The sequence below is a fragment of the Engystomops pustulosus genome, chromosome 5 (assembly GCF_040894005.1).
Source record: "Engystomops pustulosus chromosome 5, aEngPut4.maternal, whole genome shotgun sequence".
Taxonomy (NCBI): domain Eukaryota; kingdom Metazoa; phylum Chordata; class Amphibia; order Anura; family Leptodactylidae; genus Engystomops; species Engystomops pustulosus.
The window spans coordinates 36,506,804-36,525,713 of NC_092415.1; the positions used below are offsets into that span (position 1 = coordinate 36,506,804).

Consider the following 18,910-nt stretch of genomic DNA (forward strand, 5'->3'; position numbering starts at 1 on the left):
TAGTTTTCTACCCCTTCCAGGAATATTCCCTGGAGTGATAATGACATTCGGATAATTTATTACGTGACGATCAACGTGATGGAGAGAAGGTTCAGATCACATTGATCCAACCATTGAAGCTTGATCTGGTGTTCTTATATAGTTCATTATGATCATGATTTTAGGTCCTAACTAGGTTCTTGGGCTGTTTTCACACTATATTCTGTTTATACCTGGCCTCTAACATGTGTATAAGCAACTATGTGCCATAGCTGTACCCACACACCTTTTGGTGACTTCCATAAGGGGGTCTACAAGGAGTCATAGGACCAGTCACTTTTAGAGGCTTGATTGGAAGTGTTGCTTCAGGCGCCCATATTTTGATATCTATTGTACCTACAGCAATGCTGATTTAAATATGAGAATCGTTCACAATACATCAGTATTGTGGTTATGTGAGTTACAGAACCAGAGATAAATGTAGTTACCAACATAGACAGGATATGGATCTTTATCTGCATTTCACTTATGTCTTTAAGTGCCTGTGTCTCATCTTCTGTATCACACAGATTTGAAAGATTACATTCTTTAAACATTACCAAAAGAATGGCTCCATGAACCTAAGAGCTGAAGCTGAAACTATGCTTCTCTTTAGTGGCGTAACATGAAACAGTTGGGCCCCAGTACAGAATTTGTTCCAGGCCCCAAATTAAAATGTATTGTTTATAGTACTAGTCTTCTCATAAAGTAAAGGTACACCCTCTGCAACCCCTCGGGTTACACCACTTTTCCTCCTGAAGCCTCTGACTCATCTCTGGCAAAAGTGACTCTTCTCTGCTCCTTTTGAATAGGATTTTGTAGGTGATAATTATATATATGTATGTATGTGTGTGTGTAAATAGGTGAGATTTAACTTAAAATATGGAATTCTAGGAAGGATATTCCATACCAGACTTGAGGTATTGACTCAAGTATAAGCCTAGTTAGGTTTTTTCAGCACAATTTTTGTGCTGAAAAAAACTCTGTTTATACTCGAGTATATACGGTATCTTAGCGATTTTTATTATTAATACGTGTGGTTGCAAAAAGTGCCTAAAAGTCGTAATCTGTTTTCAAACTAATTTCTATGCCTCATATAGAGAAACTGTAGATTCGTGTCAGATTTTGGGACTTTTTCTTTTACATCTGGATTCAGGGTACATCTGATCTGCCACAGGCGCAATAAGCATATGCGCCAGGAAAAGTCTCAAAAATTAAAGTAAAAAAGCAAGCCACTGGTTTGATACATGTGCCCCAATTTGTACTTTGTTTTAAATTTGAAAATAAATTAGAAAGATGGAAATGACTGTACACAGAATTCCTTTCTTTTCCATTGAAAACCTTGGGTACAGTTCAATTTCAACATTTCTTTTCATAAATATCTGCTACACATTCCACCACAATCCCAAATTCTGATAACTCAGTTAGGCTAAATTGACATTACTGTTCATTCCCTCCATTAAAAAAGTAAAGAATAAAGGTTTAAAAATTGCATTGACATCAATGTAAATTTTATGTCATCGGTTATGGTCAGTTTATCATGGATCTGTTTTCCATGCATTTTTTTTCAAACGGCGAAAAAGTTCTGCAGCCTCCGTCATTTTTTCCAACCAAAAACTGCATGGATAATGGATCCCTGTCTGAACGGAACATAACGGATGACATTAAATTTACATTGATGTCAATGGAATTTTTAAGTGATACGTTAAACCTCCATTCTTTAAGTTAACAGAAGGAAATAACGATGATGTGAAATGAGCGCGAGTTAAATTAGATTATCTTTACATATGTATACAACTACTGTATATACATCTTACTAAATCCTCTTTACAGTTTGTACCTATGAGTATTTTGTGTCCTTTAGCTTTTCTTAGTTATCAGCTTCTGTGAGGGATGTCAGTATTTTCATCTAAGTGGCTGCAGAAGATGATTTGAGGATGTGACACTGATAAGTGATGTCTTGAGTGGCTCTTGCGACTTTGCTCAGATTGTGAGAAGATCACATTTAGCTCAGTTCCCAGGAAGCTCTTTGTAACATTGCGGTCTATTAAGTCATTACACGGGAATGTTCACTACTGGAGTTACTTTGATGAAAAACCTCTCATCGTACATTAATGTTTAATTATCTTCCAAGACATTCTGTATATCTTATACTTATTGACCCAAATTACTTTAAATCTTGCTTTTGCAATGTGATTTAACGTTTAATAAAATTGCATTTATCAATAGTGCAGATGATAATAGTAAACTTTGTTGTGTACTTTATCAAAGAAATATGTTCCTATGTCCTTATTTCTTATCTCTTATCTCAATGTGTTACAATGTGCTAGTGGCATATTCTAACAGATCATGTACAAAATACCCATATACTACCATGGTATGGCGGTATATGGTAGGATCGATCAGACAATCTAGGCTTAAAGTACCCTAGGTGGTCTAATTAAAAAAAAAAAAAAAGAATAACCTAAAAGTTCAAATCGCCCCTCTTTCCCTACATACACCACTTTGTATGCAGGAAAAATTTTAAAAAGGATTTTTTGAAGGTGGGAGCAAACAGCGGAAACAAAATAAGGGGCAAGTTGAGCTTGATAAACCAGGCATTGTGGCTCAGATAATCTTTTTTGTTATCCATTGTTCTATTGTGTTTCTTATAAAAGCAACTTTTACATTTATGCTAATGAACCATAATTGCTATAGGGGCATTGCCAGAGGCCTGGATACTGTAACTTCACATGATGTTACACTCTGCAGGGGCACATGAAAATAACATCTCTACCCCACCCCTGAAGCCTCTAAAAATTACTTACGGTAACTCACTGTCTTTTTGGCTTTTCTTTAAAGTAAATTCATAAAATGTTACTAAAGAGAGAATGCTAGAATTAATATTTCATACCCTTCCTGTGAACAAGGTTAGTTTAGTGGGGTATCCAATGACTTAACTCTTTACAGACAGTCCCCAAATAGCCTAATCATCTGAGATCTGAATGATCTTGGAAAATAATACTCTCTAGGTATGGAAAGAGTTAACCTTTACCCTTCTTTAACTGTACATTTAAGATATACTGCTCGATACAGGACAAAGAAGAAACGGCAAAAATAGAAGCTGTTTTACACTATGAAATATATTACACAATGTACTATTACCACGTGATCTATTAATTTTATAAAACTTTAATCATTTCAAAGTTTTGGTTACACTTTAAGTTTTCTTGTTTCCGTGGGTTGACATCACTTCCTTCCTCTAATCGTACTATCTGTTTGAGGTTTGTGGTGAGATTGTTTGTGAAGACTAACATGCAAGTTAGCGTACATCTAAATGATCTAAAATAAAGACAACAGCATCAAAGTCGGTGAAAAAATTACCATGAGGTTTATTTTGGTGTTAATTAATAAAAGGAAATCTGATAATATCGCTTTCAAATGATATTTCAACCAATTAATAAATAAATATAATCACTAAATAATTTAATACATTAATTACCTGTTATCAAATTTACATGAAATTGAATATCATGACTTTGCTGTCCAATTAGGGCAACCAGACACATTACCGAAACTTTGTGAGGGCGCGGCATGAACTCAGGATTAAAATAGGAACTGAGAAACCTCAGAGACAACAATTTATAATCACCGTTAAGGCGCACCGGACTATAAGGCGCACCTCTAATAAATGCCTGCTAAGACATTTAGGTTCATATATAAGGCACACTGGAGAATAAGGCGCAGGATCAAATGCAGTACCTAAAAATGACCAGCAGGTGGCAGACCTGTGCACAGTTCAAGCCAGCTACACTTCCCGGGAAATTTCTGGGGATGGAGCTATTAAACACTGGTAAATGTACAGTACATCTTGTCTGTAGTACATTTCTGTATAAGTTCATATATAAGGCGCACTGGCCTATAAGGCGCACCTTTGATTTCTGAGAAAATTAAAGGATTTTTGGTGCGCCTTATAGGCCGAAAAACACGGTAAGTTGTAGGCAAACGCAGTTGAGAGCATCCGTAACATATAACACCGTCTGTGACCTTTCATCTGTCTCTTTTGTAGAATGTACTGTATACCATGACACAATACGTGTCTGTGGTGTCTTTGAAGAGAGATGAGCAGTATTGTACAGCGGTAAACTTCAGATCCGTCCTACTTTACATAACAGAGAATGTCATTCATATATTCTATGTCCTGTGTTTTATTTAAAGGAGCTAGAATGGATTTGATATTGCTGTCGTGGCCTCTAGTAAGGCCATCAGTTCTTGATTGGTGGGTGCCAACACTCAGTCCCAATACCATTAAGCTGCTTTATGCCCTATAAACATATGAACAGAAGTGGACAGAAGGAGGTGCAGGTGCAGTTTTAGCTGTTTTTTTTTTAAAGGTCACCTGTTGGCGTGACCAGTCGTTGGCGTTCACCCAATGTTTTCACTGGAAGCACATATGCGAGCCCTTCCTCGTGGCAAACGCCACGTGTGACTGTACCCTGCTTGTCTGAAGACTAGACATCAATAATGTGTGCTGGTCAACCCCCTTTAAAGGGAACAGGTCAACAGATTTTACCCCATTGATCTACTATTGCCATCAGGTAGGGTATGAAATGACTTTTCTAGAATTCCTATAAGGTCAAGTTGAGGATTAGGACACTCCTATCTTTGGTTCCATAATACCTAAAATCCTAGCACCTACATAGCAACAGGCTTTTGGTGTCACATTAAAGATGAGGTTCTCATATTTCAAATCATTTGCATGACACTTGTGGTTCTTTTATCTACAAAACTGGAGATAAAGGACTTGGTAAAAATGCAAGCTGAAGATAAAAATCCAGTTCCCGCCTGTCTATCTCTGGTTCTGTACCTCAAAAAAGCAACAGCCTGAGCAAGCAAGGTTCCTCTCAACCTCCAGATGTCGATTTTTACTACCAAATCATTGTAATACCAAAGAGGTAACTCTGGCAAAAGCTTTCACCAATTACCCTCTTCTGGACACCTTTACAGATGGCCCGGCTGACTGGAGCATAGCACTATTGGAGAGTCCAGGGAGATAGCTGTCGGCCATTCAACTCATTGAGATGACCACTATCCTACTTGTATGGCCGGGTGTTGCTCCACTGTTATGGGTCCAAAATTAGTAGTACAAGTTACTTTCCAAAAATGAAAGGACTTTGTGGTCCCTCATCAGAGATGAGCATTAAGATGTTAAGTCAAATAGTCTCTTTTTAGAGTGTGCGCAGGAGGTAAGTTTCTGGAGTTTGGGCATTTCCTGGTAAGTTCTCTTTGTAGCCTCAATTGTGCATCAGACTATGAAAAATATCTGATGAATGGATTCTAAATGTGTTCATTTGGAAGTTGTGCTCCGACCGATAAAACTGACTACTGCTTCCTTGTGATTACAGTTAATGAACTAATTAGGGATTGATTTAAGTCCGGACTGGATTTGCAATATTTGATGAAGTCTCTGTGCATTATGTGGAAACAGACCTTTCTGTAAAACAATTTGTATTTAAGGAAATTATCCTGAAGTTCTGCTAAATCGTGTCTGGAATGTAAATGATTGCAAATGACTGATTCTTGCTAAGAATCATTTGCCGGTGACAGAGTAGATCTGTAATTTGGCGCATGATAGGATTCCACCCCATACATACACGCATAACATTAACAGAAATAAGCACAGGTGGGGTGGTTAGCTGGATGAAAATTTGGCAATGGCCTTTATTTCCTTACAGAAAAATAGAACCTTGTACATAAACTGTCTCGAACGTCACCATAAAATAACCGATAGTGTAACACATTACATTCCGCTATAAGCGGGAAATTTTCCCGCCTAAAATACATCTGAGGTAACTCATGGAATGACTATAATTCTGGGAGAATCTCCCTCCTAAGGGTACCTTCTTCATACATTTTATAAACACCAGGCGAGAAAGATTTCAATTATCCAGTGAGGTTGACCATTGTTATCAACAAGATTGAAGCTGATGGTAAAGAATAAAAATAATACCAGCTGTTGATTATATACTTCACTTTAAACAATCCCTACTTGCTAAGATGGCCCTTTGACGCTAGACTGATCAACCTTTTCGGACCTGTGAGGTCTTTATTTTCTCCACAGCGCCACCACAGGGGAAATGAGGCATAACACCTATTCATGCCGTTCTAAAGTCTGTTTAATGAAAGGACAGGTCATTTTAAACTCAGAATTCCATTACCTTATGTCGATAGGATTTACAGAGAATTCACGGAGAGCAGGACTTCTGTAAAGCCGATACTGTAGGAATTGGAAAGTCCAGGTCGGCCCAGGGATGTGATAGGGTGACAGGTGGGAACTGATGACATAATTTCCATATAAAGCAACTGCTAAGTAAGTCGAGTACACCAGCATTTGTGCATTACCAGGGACTATTTTCGAGGGACTCTCCTTTAATTTAATTTCTTTAATTTTGTTGCAGTTGTCATTGATTCTTCTAAAGTTACCATAAATATACTTGGTAGGAAAACACCTTAAAATGATATGTGTGTATATACTATTACTGCTAAGTTGTTCTTCACACTACTGCATGCATACTAATACAGGTGTATGGGAAGAGGCTTTACAAGGGTTTAGGGCTTATCAATGACAGTGAAGGTCCAGATTTTTATCAAATCCTAGAAGTATAGGTACCCCTTTAAGTGACAGATATATGTTAGGTGCAGTGCAGAGCTCATCCCTGTCATACATCTCTATTATGTATGCAGCTTGTGTGGAGGGGGCTTTACAAGGGTTTCGGGCTGATCAGTGGCACTTATTGTGGGAATTAGAGCATAGCCCCGGTGTTATCACAATCCTAGAAGTATTGCCTGGCTGAACATCTCTTCTCCGAATTTAATAAATGCAATCAACTGGAAATCTCTTCCTTCTCTCCTCGCAGGGCCGACACATAAATAAACCTCGCAATTCAGATTTATGCTCTGAATTCCTCCGCTCCCGTTTACAGCAGTTGTTTTTATTCAATGTCACAATATTGTGTTCGGCCAAGATAATTTCATCTCATTGTGGCGCGGGGCGAGTCTAGCAAGTTAATGCCTAATTTACATACTGCACTGCTTTATGTCACGGCTAGATTTATGTGATGATTTACAGCTTTTTTGAGATGGGAGATTGCATGGAAGGGAAAACAATAGTTTTTACATAAGTGTATAGCCCCTTAATTACCTTCTTCTCTAACAAGTAGGATCAGTTAAAAAGTGGCATCTCTGGTGATATTCTATAGTTATTAGAAGACCGTATTGACAGCCGTAGGCCACTCAACAATTTTCCAACATTTTCAACAAGCTGCTGCACTTCAGGGATTCTGTTGGAAAGGTAGGTAAGGCTGTGTGTGCCCTGCATTTGGGGCGGCATTCACACATTGCATTTCGAAACGCAATGTAAGTGCTTTCGCTGAGTGACGTGCAGTCCAGAATGAGCACAACCTGTTTTGCATTTGAAAATGCATTTTCGATCAGTCAAGCCCCTCCCCATTGCGTTAGAATTGTGTATCATCCGCAATTGATTGCAATGTATAAACGCAGTCTGGGCCTTTTATTAGCTTTTTCCAGCATATACTGCTATCAGACACGGTGGTATCTTTTTTATACCTAGGCCTCATGGCAAGACAAGGGGACATTCTTTACACCTAAAAGAGAGGTGGTTATGCTATTGCCACAGACAAGTGGCCTACTCTATTCCTAGAGGAGAGGTGGTTCTACCATCACCATAGACAGGGGGCATCCTCTACACCTAGAGGAGAGGAGGTTCTACCATCACCATAGACAGGAGGCATCCTCTACACCTAGAGGAGAGGTGATTCTACTATCACCATAGACAGAGGACATCCGCTACACCTAGAGGAGAGGAGGTTCTACCATCTCCATTGACAGGGGGCATCCTCTACACCTAGAGGAGAGGAGGTTCTACCATCACCATAGACAGGGGGCATCCTCTACACCTAGAGGAGAGGAGGTTCTACCATCACCATAGACAGGGGACATCCTCTACACCTAGAGGAGAGGAGGTTCTACCATCACCATAGACAGGGGACATCCTCTACACCTAGAGGAGAGGAGGTTCTACCATCTCCATTGACAGGGGGCATCCTCTACACCTAGAGGAGAGGAGGTTCTACCATCACCATAGACAGGAGCATCCTCTACACCTAGAGAAGATGTAGTTCTACCATCACCATAGTCAGGAGGCATCCTTTACACCTAGAGGAGAGGAGGTTCTACCATCACCATAGTCAGGAGGCATCCTCTACACCTAGAGGAGAGGCAATTCTACTATCACCACAGACAGGGGGCATCCTCTACACCTAGAGGAGAGGAGGTTCTACCATCACCATAGGTAGGAGGCATCCTCTACACCTAGAGGAGAGGAGGTTCTACCATCGCCATAGGCAGGGGGCATCCTCTACACCTAGAGGTGAGGTGGTTCTACCATCGCCATAGGCAGGGGGCATCCTCTACACCTAGAGGTGAGGTGGTTCTACCATCACCATAGGCAGGGGGCATCCTTTACAACTTGAGTTGGGTATTAGGTGTCAGAATAACTTTGGGCTACTTCAGCCCTGCAGGGTTTTTGCCTTCTTCTGGATAAACACTATTATTTTATAGGTTGGACTTGATGGACTGATGTTTATTCCTTACCTTTTTTTACTATGACCTTTGTCAAACTGAAATATATTATATACTTGGGCACATGGGTTATATGTTACTATTATTCGCATAATAATTGTGGGGTCCAATAGTTTAACAATCACCACACACACACACACACAACCTAAAATGCTGGAGATGTCCCAAATCTGTATTCTCCCCATATACATATCCCAAAATAGTCATGGCAAATGATGTTTACCAACAACCGCAAACATCAATTTTATTTGTGGCTTGGGTAAAATCCTGATGATAGATTCCCTTTAAGCAGCCGGTTCCATTCCAATGATCTCTTTAAACTAGTAATTGCTGTGAGACTCATTTGTCCAATTGAATTCGGGTCATTGCCTACATGTTATCAAAGGCCAAGTTTGGGAGCAAGGATTTGAGGCCCTTTCCCATCCATAGCATTTTACAGTAATACCAAAATAGGAAAGGTTTTTAGAAACTTTTTTTCAAAATCCAGGAAAAAAAAAATCAGGGGAGTAAGCTTTTATGTTGAAAATATGGTGCACATAAAATCCGCAACATTTTTTGCAAAATTAATTTGCAACATACTATGTACTATGGCCACATTGCTGGTGCCGCTCTTTCACTTCGGTGGTCACTACATTACAGACAGGGCAGCCGACTTTGACTCTAGTACAAACAGTTTATCGGGGAGGAGGGGCCTGGCAGGGTTTTTGTTGTCGAACTCCCAATGATCAGTTTTTGGCAGAAAATATGCACTTTTGTTTATTTTAGATTACAGACGGTCCCCTACTTAAGGACACCCGACTTACAGATGAACCCTAGTTAAAGACGTCTAGTTAATTTTGTCTGGAGCCTACAATTATAAAATATAGTTTCGACTTGCATACAAATTCAACTTAAGAACAAACCTATGGAACCTATCTTGCACGCAACTGCCTGTACTACCTGACGTTTCTTCCTATTTTTCACTTAAAAGGTTAGTCTGTTATGATGGATTTCTTAGGTATAGTTTCATTCTATTAGCAACGATGAAAAATACATAGGCCCTACTCCATCTAGGGTGACCTTTACATAGACCTTTTATGATCTCTGCGTCCCCACTGGAGACGGGAGAAATACACAAGTTTTCCTGTGGCTTTTCTATGTCTGTGGTATTTTATAATGGTCATTTGATAATCACTGGAATATTATAATAACTGTGTGTAATAAAGGGAAATTACTATTTAAAAGACAAGCAACAATACAAACAAATCAGCAAAGCAAATCCTTGCTAACCAAAACTGATGATCCCCCGCCATGCATTAACCTCCAACTCTGCATGGATGTCATTCGGGGTCCGAATAAAATGTATTACTGTCAGGGCCAGGCAGGCTCGCTTGATTTATCCGGTCCGGTGAGCAGAGCGCGCTGAATTGCAGTGACAAGACGGGCTAATTAGTGGCTGTAATTTAATTAATGCCTTGCCTTCCCTTTCCAAAGCTACACAATTACATTTTCTGTTGCATTAATTTGAGGAGGAGAGGGCTGATTTTCTCTTTAGATATGATTTATCTGCACATTATGTGCCTACAGGTCTGTCGGCCTGGGAGACCCACGTCGCTTAATATTCCTTCATTGCTATGGAGGATCATGCAGCGATTGTTCATGGAATGGCATGCTTCCTTTGTTCTGAGACCTGAAATAATATCTGTGAATAAATGTCTGCGGATATCCATCTATTGTAGGTTATAAATTATGAATGATGCCAAAGAGTCAGATTATCGTCATCGTGATGTACAAATATTATCAAATGACATTTCAGTTCAAGTAGTAACCGTATAGAAGTAAAAATAAATCCGTTATCAATGCTATGTCCACATTTCCATTTTTTTTTTTGTAATTTTATCTAAAATAAAAAAAAATAAAGTCTGCATTTGTATCTATAGCTTGGACTTGTCATCTCCATGGTTACAGACTACAAACAAACTCTTAAGTAGTCTGATCCTCCTCCTATCAGATGTGTGGCAGTAAGGCTACAGAATTAGTTCAAAGCCATTACCATGGTAATATTAAGGTCTCTATATAAAAACCTTATAGGAAATCTACCATTTGCTTTTATGAATTATGAACTAAACATACCTTGGGAATGCTGTGGCTACACTGATAACAATTATTAATAATTATTTCAGCAAAACCACTCAGTTCAGGGATTAAACAAGATATGTTTCTGCATCAGTGTAGCTACAGCCTTCTCAAGGTATGTTTGGTTCACAATGCATGACAACAGATGGTAGATTTCCTTTAATCAATATTTTTGCTTTATTCATTATACAGTGTGATAAAAAACTGGTCAATTGTCCTAACATTGTAAACTCATGGTGCCAAATTTAGACTGACTTGGAGATCCAGTTTCCCATCTCACTTTTGTAAAGGAAGCTGAAAATAACTGTTCTTTGGTGAACTCCTCTGTTTTTGCACTTATGCAGGCATTCTGGTGCCGATTCGGACATGCGCCGCATTTATTACCATGACTCGACAGAATTGTGTTGCACGCTCTATGTTAATAAAATAAAAAAGTTGGTGCACACTTTCCAAGTGCCAGATTCATGGAGACCATACAGTAGTACAGTTTGCACTCTGAACTCCCTTACCCCCCTGCCCTCTTTTGTCAGGAATTTCTCTTCAGCCGTATCACTGTGTGACAAAGCCATTGTCTATCTCTATGCTCCCTCACTCCCCTCTCCCTCACTCCCCTCTCCCTCAGAGATGAGGGAGAATTTAAAATCGACCCCTTGCAAGGTGCCTGCTACTTTTGTAAAATTGATTTAATAAAGATATTTCAACTATGGATTTTAATGATCACAAATGAAGAGGAAACAATGAGAAGACTTACTGTATTTTTCTGACTATAAGGCACACAAAAAATCCTTAGATTTTCTCAGAAATCAAAGGTGCGCCTTATAGTCCAGTGCGCCTTATATATGAACCGTACTTAGACAACAGCTGCCTTGAACTGTGCGCAGGTCTGCCACCTGCTGGTCATTCATCCTTATTATCAGGAGCGCCTTATAATTCGGTGTGCCTTATATATGAACCTAGACGTTTTAGCAGGCATTTATTGATGGTGCGCCTTATTCTCTGGTGCGCCTTATAGTCCGAAAAATGCTGTAAGTGGGAAATTGTCATTAGGTTTAGTGATAAAAACCTGCTGGCAGGTTCTCTTTAAGTCTATTTCATGTAATAGTGTAATTTCAATTTACAAATAAGCTTCCTTATAGCATCCGAACGGGATAATCATATGTACATATTTATCTACCAAGGAAATAATGGCTATGAAGGTTGTATATGTGACTTCCATTAGGACACCTGCTGCTAATGTTCCCTATCAGCATTAGATTTTATGTTGTGTATATTACTGCGCACAAACCATTCTTTGTCATTACCGTTTTGTGAGCTCCACATTAGTCACAGTAGGGAGCGCTCATTTATAATCGTCTCCCATCTTTATATCTGTATAAGGGGGACGTGACGTTGTATCACTGTATACTGTAGAAAATGGAGGAAGAAACCTGTTTTTCATTTGCTGTAAAGATTTTTTGAGATTGTATTAGTTGCAGTTCATTAGATTGTATAATTACATTGGCTGCGCGGCTGTACAAGAAGGAAACTGCTTGAAAGGGATTCCCAGGGGACGGGGGATTAGGTTTTACTGTCCTGGACCACTGAGGCAGAGGGGATTTGTTTTGTTGCTAAACACGTGAATGTAGGACAGTGCCATAGGAGAATCTCGGATGTCACGTACACGCCTTAACCATTTAATTGCTCTACAATGTGCATAATTGTATATGATGCTTATTGGGAGGGGCATGTGTGTAACCTGTGGAGTTGTTCTGGGGTTCTGCAAGCCATAGGACCCATACTAGGTACTACTAAATTACTTGTAAGTAAAATAGTACTACATTGCATATAATGGACAGCTCTAATGGGCCCCATCCATGATCAATTATTCATGGTTTGCCAGATTGATCTGGAAATTACTGATCTGGAGACCTTGCCACCCACCCACAAAAAAAAAAAAGCAAATGCTAATTTAACAGTCAATGTCATGTATTTGCACTAATCTAATGACCCATATACAGGTGACCTCCTGCCATTGCTCTCCCCCCTTGCTTCCAATGACTAATATTACAAAAAATCTAATTATTTATATATTTATATAGGCCAGGGCCAGCACCAGGCATTTTTGGGCACGTGCCGGGTCCCAGAGCTGCTGGGGGGGGCACAAAGCTGAATCACAACCGTGCCTGGTAAGGGGGCTGTATGCTATAGAACCACAATGGTGCTGTATATAGTTAAACTATGGGTGGGGGGCTGTATTTAAAGTAACCATGACAGGGCTGTTTGGGAATAAACTAGGGAATATTTAAGTTCGTTTATGAATTTTTATTGCCGCCACGCGAGTTCACTGAAAAGGGGCCCACTGAGGCACTGTCGCCCAGGGGCCTACTGAAATCTGGAGCCGGCCCTGTTATAACCCTAATATATTGCACAGTTCATTGATACCTGAAAAGAAAATTACAGATTTATTTGCATCACTATTAAATTAAAGATGTGTTTATAGAAAGAAAAAAGATTACGGTATATTTCTCTGGATGGCAAATGAAGTTTATTCCAGAGCCCAGGTGCAGCACAGGAGAAAATTATGTAAGATTTTGAAAGTAATGTTAAAAACATGTGCAGCTACTGTAATGAAATAATGGATTTTCCAGAATATAAGCAAAATGAGACACAAACCCTCCTTTTGAAGGAACTGAGAATCTAGTTTTTTATGTTGTACTGAAAAGTTTGAGTAAATTGAAAAAATTCAACTCCTCCTGTATTGCATCTCACTGCACCGCCAGCCACATTAACGCCTTAGTCCGAGGAGTAAATGTGGATCTTTTACATGTTTATGGAGATGGTATTGGTAGTGCAGAGGGTCCCAGATATTGCTTAGGCTGTTCACCTTCTGCTTCCGTTAGAAGACACATTGGGGCACATTTACTTACCTGGTCCCACGGAGTTTCTGTCACATGGAAGCAGCAAAGCCATGACACAATCCGATCAGTGCGACAAAAGTGTGATCCCTGAAGACATATACCCCTGAAGAAGCCACAGGGCTAGGTGGCGCAACGCGTGGGAAGCCAGCCCCCCTCCTGTCATCCCGGTGATATCTTTTCATTTATTTAGCCATTTCACAGCATATAGAGCTTTGATTGTATTCATTTATGCTTTATATTATACTAGGAAATTGATTGCATCGTGTGGGCATAACAGGGGAGAGGGTTTTACAGCCACCACTGCTTATTTTTTGCACATATTTACATGGCTGCTATTGTAATCCTTGCAGCATTTTGCACATATTTAACTGATTACATAGGACATGAATTTGGACATTGTTGGTGCTTTTAAATGTTTTTAACTTGTCTGTAGTATGAATTTAAATAAAGATATTTGATATTTTTCCAAAAACTATATATTGAGTCGGTACCTTTAACATATCACTCTGTTTGTTTGCACTGAAACAAAAGTGTGATCCGTGACCCTTAGTAAATAAGCCCCATTGTGTGTTGCAGCATTGATGCAGTGAATGAAGGATAAGGACATATGTAGCAGCCAAGCAAATGTGAAATACAGGCATTTCTTGCTTGTTAATAGTGTAAAATAAAGTGTGTCTCCTTTTATAATTCCAGCCTATAAATGGGGGAGGATTATGACTATTGTTTGCCCCTACACAAGTCTATTTTTTTAATTTATTTTTTTACTGGTTAGGCATTCGTTGTCTTCATACAGTACCCAAAACAAGTTCTTTTGGTAAATGAGGTCCTTACTTTAGGTTTTAAGATATGCAGTTTAAGGACCTTCATAGGTCCTGGAAGAACTCTTGTGTGTGTGTGTTTAGAGATCATACTCCAAATGGCTAATTTGAAGGCCACACAAAGTTCATAGAGGGTGAGGGCTGGAAGTCCCTAACTTTCCTAATTCTCAGGGCAGTATCAAATTTTTTGGGTGGCCATGGACATGGGCATTACTGTCCATAGGCTATCAGTAGGGGTCTTTGTCCAGCAGAAAACCAATACATAGAGGTACCCGGAAAGGAGCTTGTCAGGTTCTGTGGGCGTGGAATAAGTCTAGCTCATAAATACACCGGACTCGCGCTCTTTCATAATTGATAGCTAGACTCATAAAGTGCTCATTGTAATATCACAGTGAAAGGTCCCAAAGAGTGATGTCTTGTAATCTATGCACTTCTTTAAACAAAAAAGTAAATAAAATGAATTAATTGTATTCATATTTTGTTCATTTGATTGATTTGTATCATATGGTAAGTTCTGTCTGTCAGTGTCCAGTTACTATATAAGTGTTCTCTGTTATGGTCTGCTATATGGTGTATGACGCTATAATCCTCTCCATGTTATCACTCATCCTGTCCTCTAGACGAGCCCCTTGTAGAGAGCCGCGTCCCCTCTTATCTGGTGGCAGTGACGTTCCTGATTAGGACAGGCAGCAGCTTTTCAATAAAACAATATGTGGCTTATTGCTGAATGGGCTGCTGTATAATAAGCCCAAGCATCACTTTTACACTTCAGCACTGGGCTCCTGGAATGAAATATTGATTTTACTGCTGCTCGAAGGTATAAATTACGTGAATATCCTCTGAATCTTGATGCTGCGTAATTTGGTCCGGGGAGAGAAGTCGCAATGTGCTGCGGAGGTAACACTACACCTAATATTGTCCCCATCTCCCTGACAACCACTCAGGCTTTTTTCACATTTTACAGACTCTTATTTTCCCAGAGCTTCTAAAGTAGTAGAGTATTGTGCGCTCACATAACTGGCTGTGCCCTCACTGTAGCAAATTGTAATTGCTTTAAATAGATTTGAATTATTTTGGATTCTCAGCAATTATCTCTTTCATAATATTCTGCATCGCAGATAGCCTAGATTACCTATTTATGAATGTTTCACGTATACAGCTCCTATGCATACCTACGTGTGTCCACAGAAACAGACTACAAACCCTTAGTGTAGTCAGAAGCCATGTGTCACTCCTGCCTCTCACGTAGTTGTTCTCCTGTACACAGTAGAAGCGGCTGTAGATGACTGGAGGACCTGGTATTCACATGACCATCTTTACTTTACATTTTGCACCCATATTTTTTGTCTGTTTTATCATTCTTCAGCTTCTTCACCTGTGTGTAATCCAGGTGGCCGACTTAAATGATGTCATTGGCTTCTTGCCCCTATTGAAACTTGGGCATGTGATAAACTGTTCGCAAAAACTAAAAAACTTAAATGTCATCCGCAAATACATGAGACCCATACTAGATAGGACCTGAGATTGCAGCCACGCAAAGCTAAATGAAAGTGTAGATCAGGGGTTCCCCAAACTTTTTACATAGGGGGCCGTTCACTGTCCCTCTCAGACCGTTGGAGGGCCGGATAAATAGCAGTACATGTGACCGCATCCGTAATACACTGGGCCCCCACTCAATTAATTATTTAATATACTGCACCCTCTTGTGAACTATTTAATATATTGGCCCAATTAACTAATTAATTGGGTCAATTATTAAATATACTTGGACCCCTCTCCATTAATTATTTCCTATACTGCCCCCCCCCCATTTATTACCAGACGGTCCCCCACCATTAATTATTTCCTATGCTGCCCCCCACCATTAATTATTACCTATGCTGCCCCCCCCCACCATTAGTTATTTTTTTATCTTTGTTGATAACTTTTGAAACACAAGACTTATTGCAAATCTGATTGTGTCAATCAATTTCTGATACAATTCGGATCTGTTTTGATCTGCTACATGACCACCTTCCCATAGGAAAAACCTTGATCCACTAATAAATTTTTGTGGATGATGATGATGGGTCCTCACCCATCACTTTCTGGGGTGTTCAGATTTGTCATTTTTCATTTTCATTTCTAAAATAAAAGGGGGCCCTGGGACTTTTAACTTACTGTGTATATAAGTGCATCACAGTCATATGTCTTATATATATATATGCCTCATATATATATAGGAATTTTGATTTGTAGTAGGGAACGACTTCTGTAAACTTTTTATGATTGATATAAATAGAAAATTGAATATTACAGCAGGTGCATTCTTAGGACATTGTATAAGGCCAGAGCGGAGCCCTATATACACAACACTGTGACAGTAGGACCCTTACTGTCAGGAATACTACAGCATGACTAATAGTAATGTCTACAGCCAGTGTTGTATACTGTACAGGTGTCCGCCTCTCATGCGTTGCCTGTTATAGGGGAGGAAACAGCGCAGAGCTGCCACCTTGTGGCCACATGTGTAACACGTGTCAGAAACTTTTATGAGAAAAATATTGTGACTACTTTGATGTAATTTTTCATATAACGGCTACTATCACATGTAGCATCATGGGTTTCTAAATGTAGATTATATAGAAGTAGGTTTTGTGTATTTTCGGCTGTAAGGAGCCAATATTAGTGAAGTAGAAGACACAACAATGCCTTTTAGCATGCAAAGATAGAATAAAAAGGTCAACAAATAATTTATTGTATTATTTGCCATTGTCCCTTCAAGAGTATATGTTTACAGCATAAATATTTCTATATGTGTATATATATGTGTGAGTATATATAATTATATGATCAATGTGTTGCCTAATATAATTATTCCAGTTTTCTGCATTTATATGAAATAATCAATATATAGAGGTTACAGTCTCCTGAATGTAATTTTTTTTTTTTTATCTTGTAGCAACAAATCCGCTGATACAAATGAGGCGTCAGTGTGAATACTGCCCCAGTCGCTGAGGATGGCCCCGATCTTACAGAGAATAGCTGGAAGCTGGGAGCTGAGCAGTGAACAAGTGCTCCTCATATCATACAGCGGTGTGGCTGTTGTGACCACATTGCTTGTCATCACCGTCCTCATCTTCCTCTGCTCCAGCTGTGACAGGTAAGAACAAATCTGGGTCGGATCTAGTACTGAAACTCAAGCCCATGTAGACGGAGCTGCAATACCAGACACAGACTACATTCACATCAAACCCTTGATAGGACTTTTCTGGTCCTTATAACCATATTTGAGTCCTATGACCTGTGACCTTAGGAAGAGTCCCACACATTTGTTTGCACCTTGGAAGATGGGGTGTGCATTGTCACTTGTGCCCCTTGTGTCTGGCTATAGAGGTCCTGTGCCTTATACTGTTCTGCATCACCATCATTTTATTGTTTATTATTAATTATTTTATTAATTTGTATTAACATAGAGGCAAGAAGAAGAAACATCAAAATGGTGACCATGAAAACCTGATGAATGCGGTAAGTTACAAAGTGTTGACTCTTTAGAATAATATACAGTATTTGTAGTGGTTGTACAGTAGGAAGAACTATTGGGGATGTTATGTCACCAGGTAGTCAGCAGCAGCTGTGTTATGATATTGTCACTTGCTGCTTCCCCCCTGACCTAAGGCATTACATCTAATAACATAGTGGTAGTTGCCACAAACACCTTTTTATTAATTTTTTATTTTATACTGTATTTCTGCTATTAGCCCTCTGACAAGGAGACACACAGCCACTCCGTAACCAGCCTGGGCACCGAGGCACCGGCCAGCAGTTACCGGAATGGCGCAGTCAGCACCGGTGATGGTGAGTACAAAGACAACTAACTTAGAAGTTGTGGCCCATTGTTAGTCATTTATTAATTGTAACGGAAACAGTTTTAAAAAATCCTTTTCTGTTTTGCCAACCTCTTGTTTTCCATGACAACAGCAATGTTGAGCTGCTCCGTCCTTCCCACCTGCTCCTGTAGCCCTCCAACACCCTTTTTTCTTTACCGGATAGAAAACACACCGACACCAAAATTCTCGCTGGATAATTTTTTTGCCCACAGCAGCCATTTTATTAACAAACATAACAAAGAACATAAATAAACATATAATTAACCTTCTCCCGGTAGGAGGTCCATGAAGGTACAACAGCCATCACTGCAAATTCTGCAGCCAATCTCCCCCTTTAACCTTTACCCAACCGGTACCACAGGTTCGGAGGCATAGTCTCGTCCCGCAGATGGCTTAGCATATGTACTTTTTCCAATCCCTAGGACACCACCCAGTGGGAGCCCAAAAGATCCCGACCACCAATCAGGATTCTTAAAACGATATGGGTTGAACAGGCCCCGCAGTTTGTCCCTTTTTCCGTATAACCACTAACTCCAACTCCAGCTAACCAAAT

General features: G+C 39.6%; 1 protein-coding gene across 5 annotated transcripts in view; it reads left to right on the forward strand.

Moving 5' to 3' along the window:
- PAG1 (phosphoprotein membrane anchor with glycosphingolipid microdomains 1) overlaps positions 1–18,910 on the forward strand; it is a 124,428-nt gene that overhangs the window by 95,935 nt on the left and 9,583 nt on the right. For all 5 annotated transcript variants that reach the window (XM_072151639.1, XM_072151641.1, XM_072151640.1 and 2 more), the window contains 3 exons: positions 17,430–17,630; positions 17,944–17,995; positions 18,229–18,325. In XM_072151639.1, coding sequence (XP_072007740.1) covers positions 17,488–17,630; positions 17,944–17,995; positions 18,229–18,325 — 292 coding nt within the window. In that variant the 5' untranslated portion in view covers positions 17,430–17,487. The remainder of the gene's footprint in view (positions 1–17,429; positions 17,631–17,943; positions 17,996–18,228; positions 18,326–18,910) is intronic.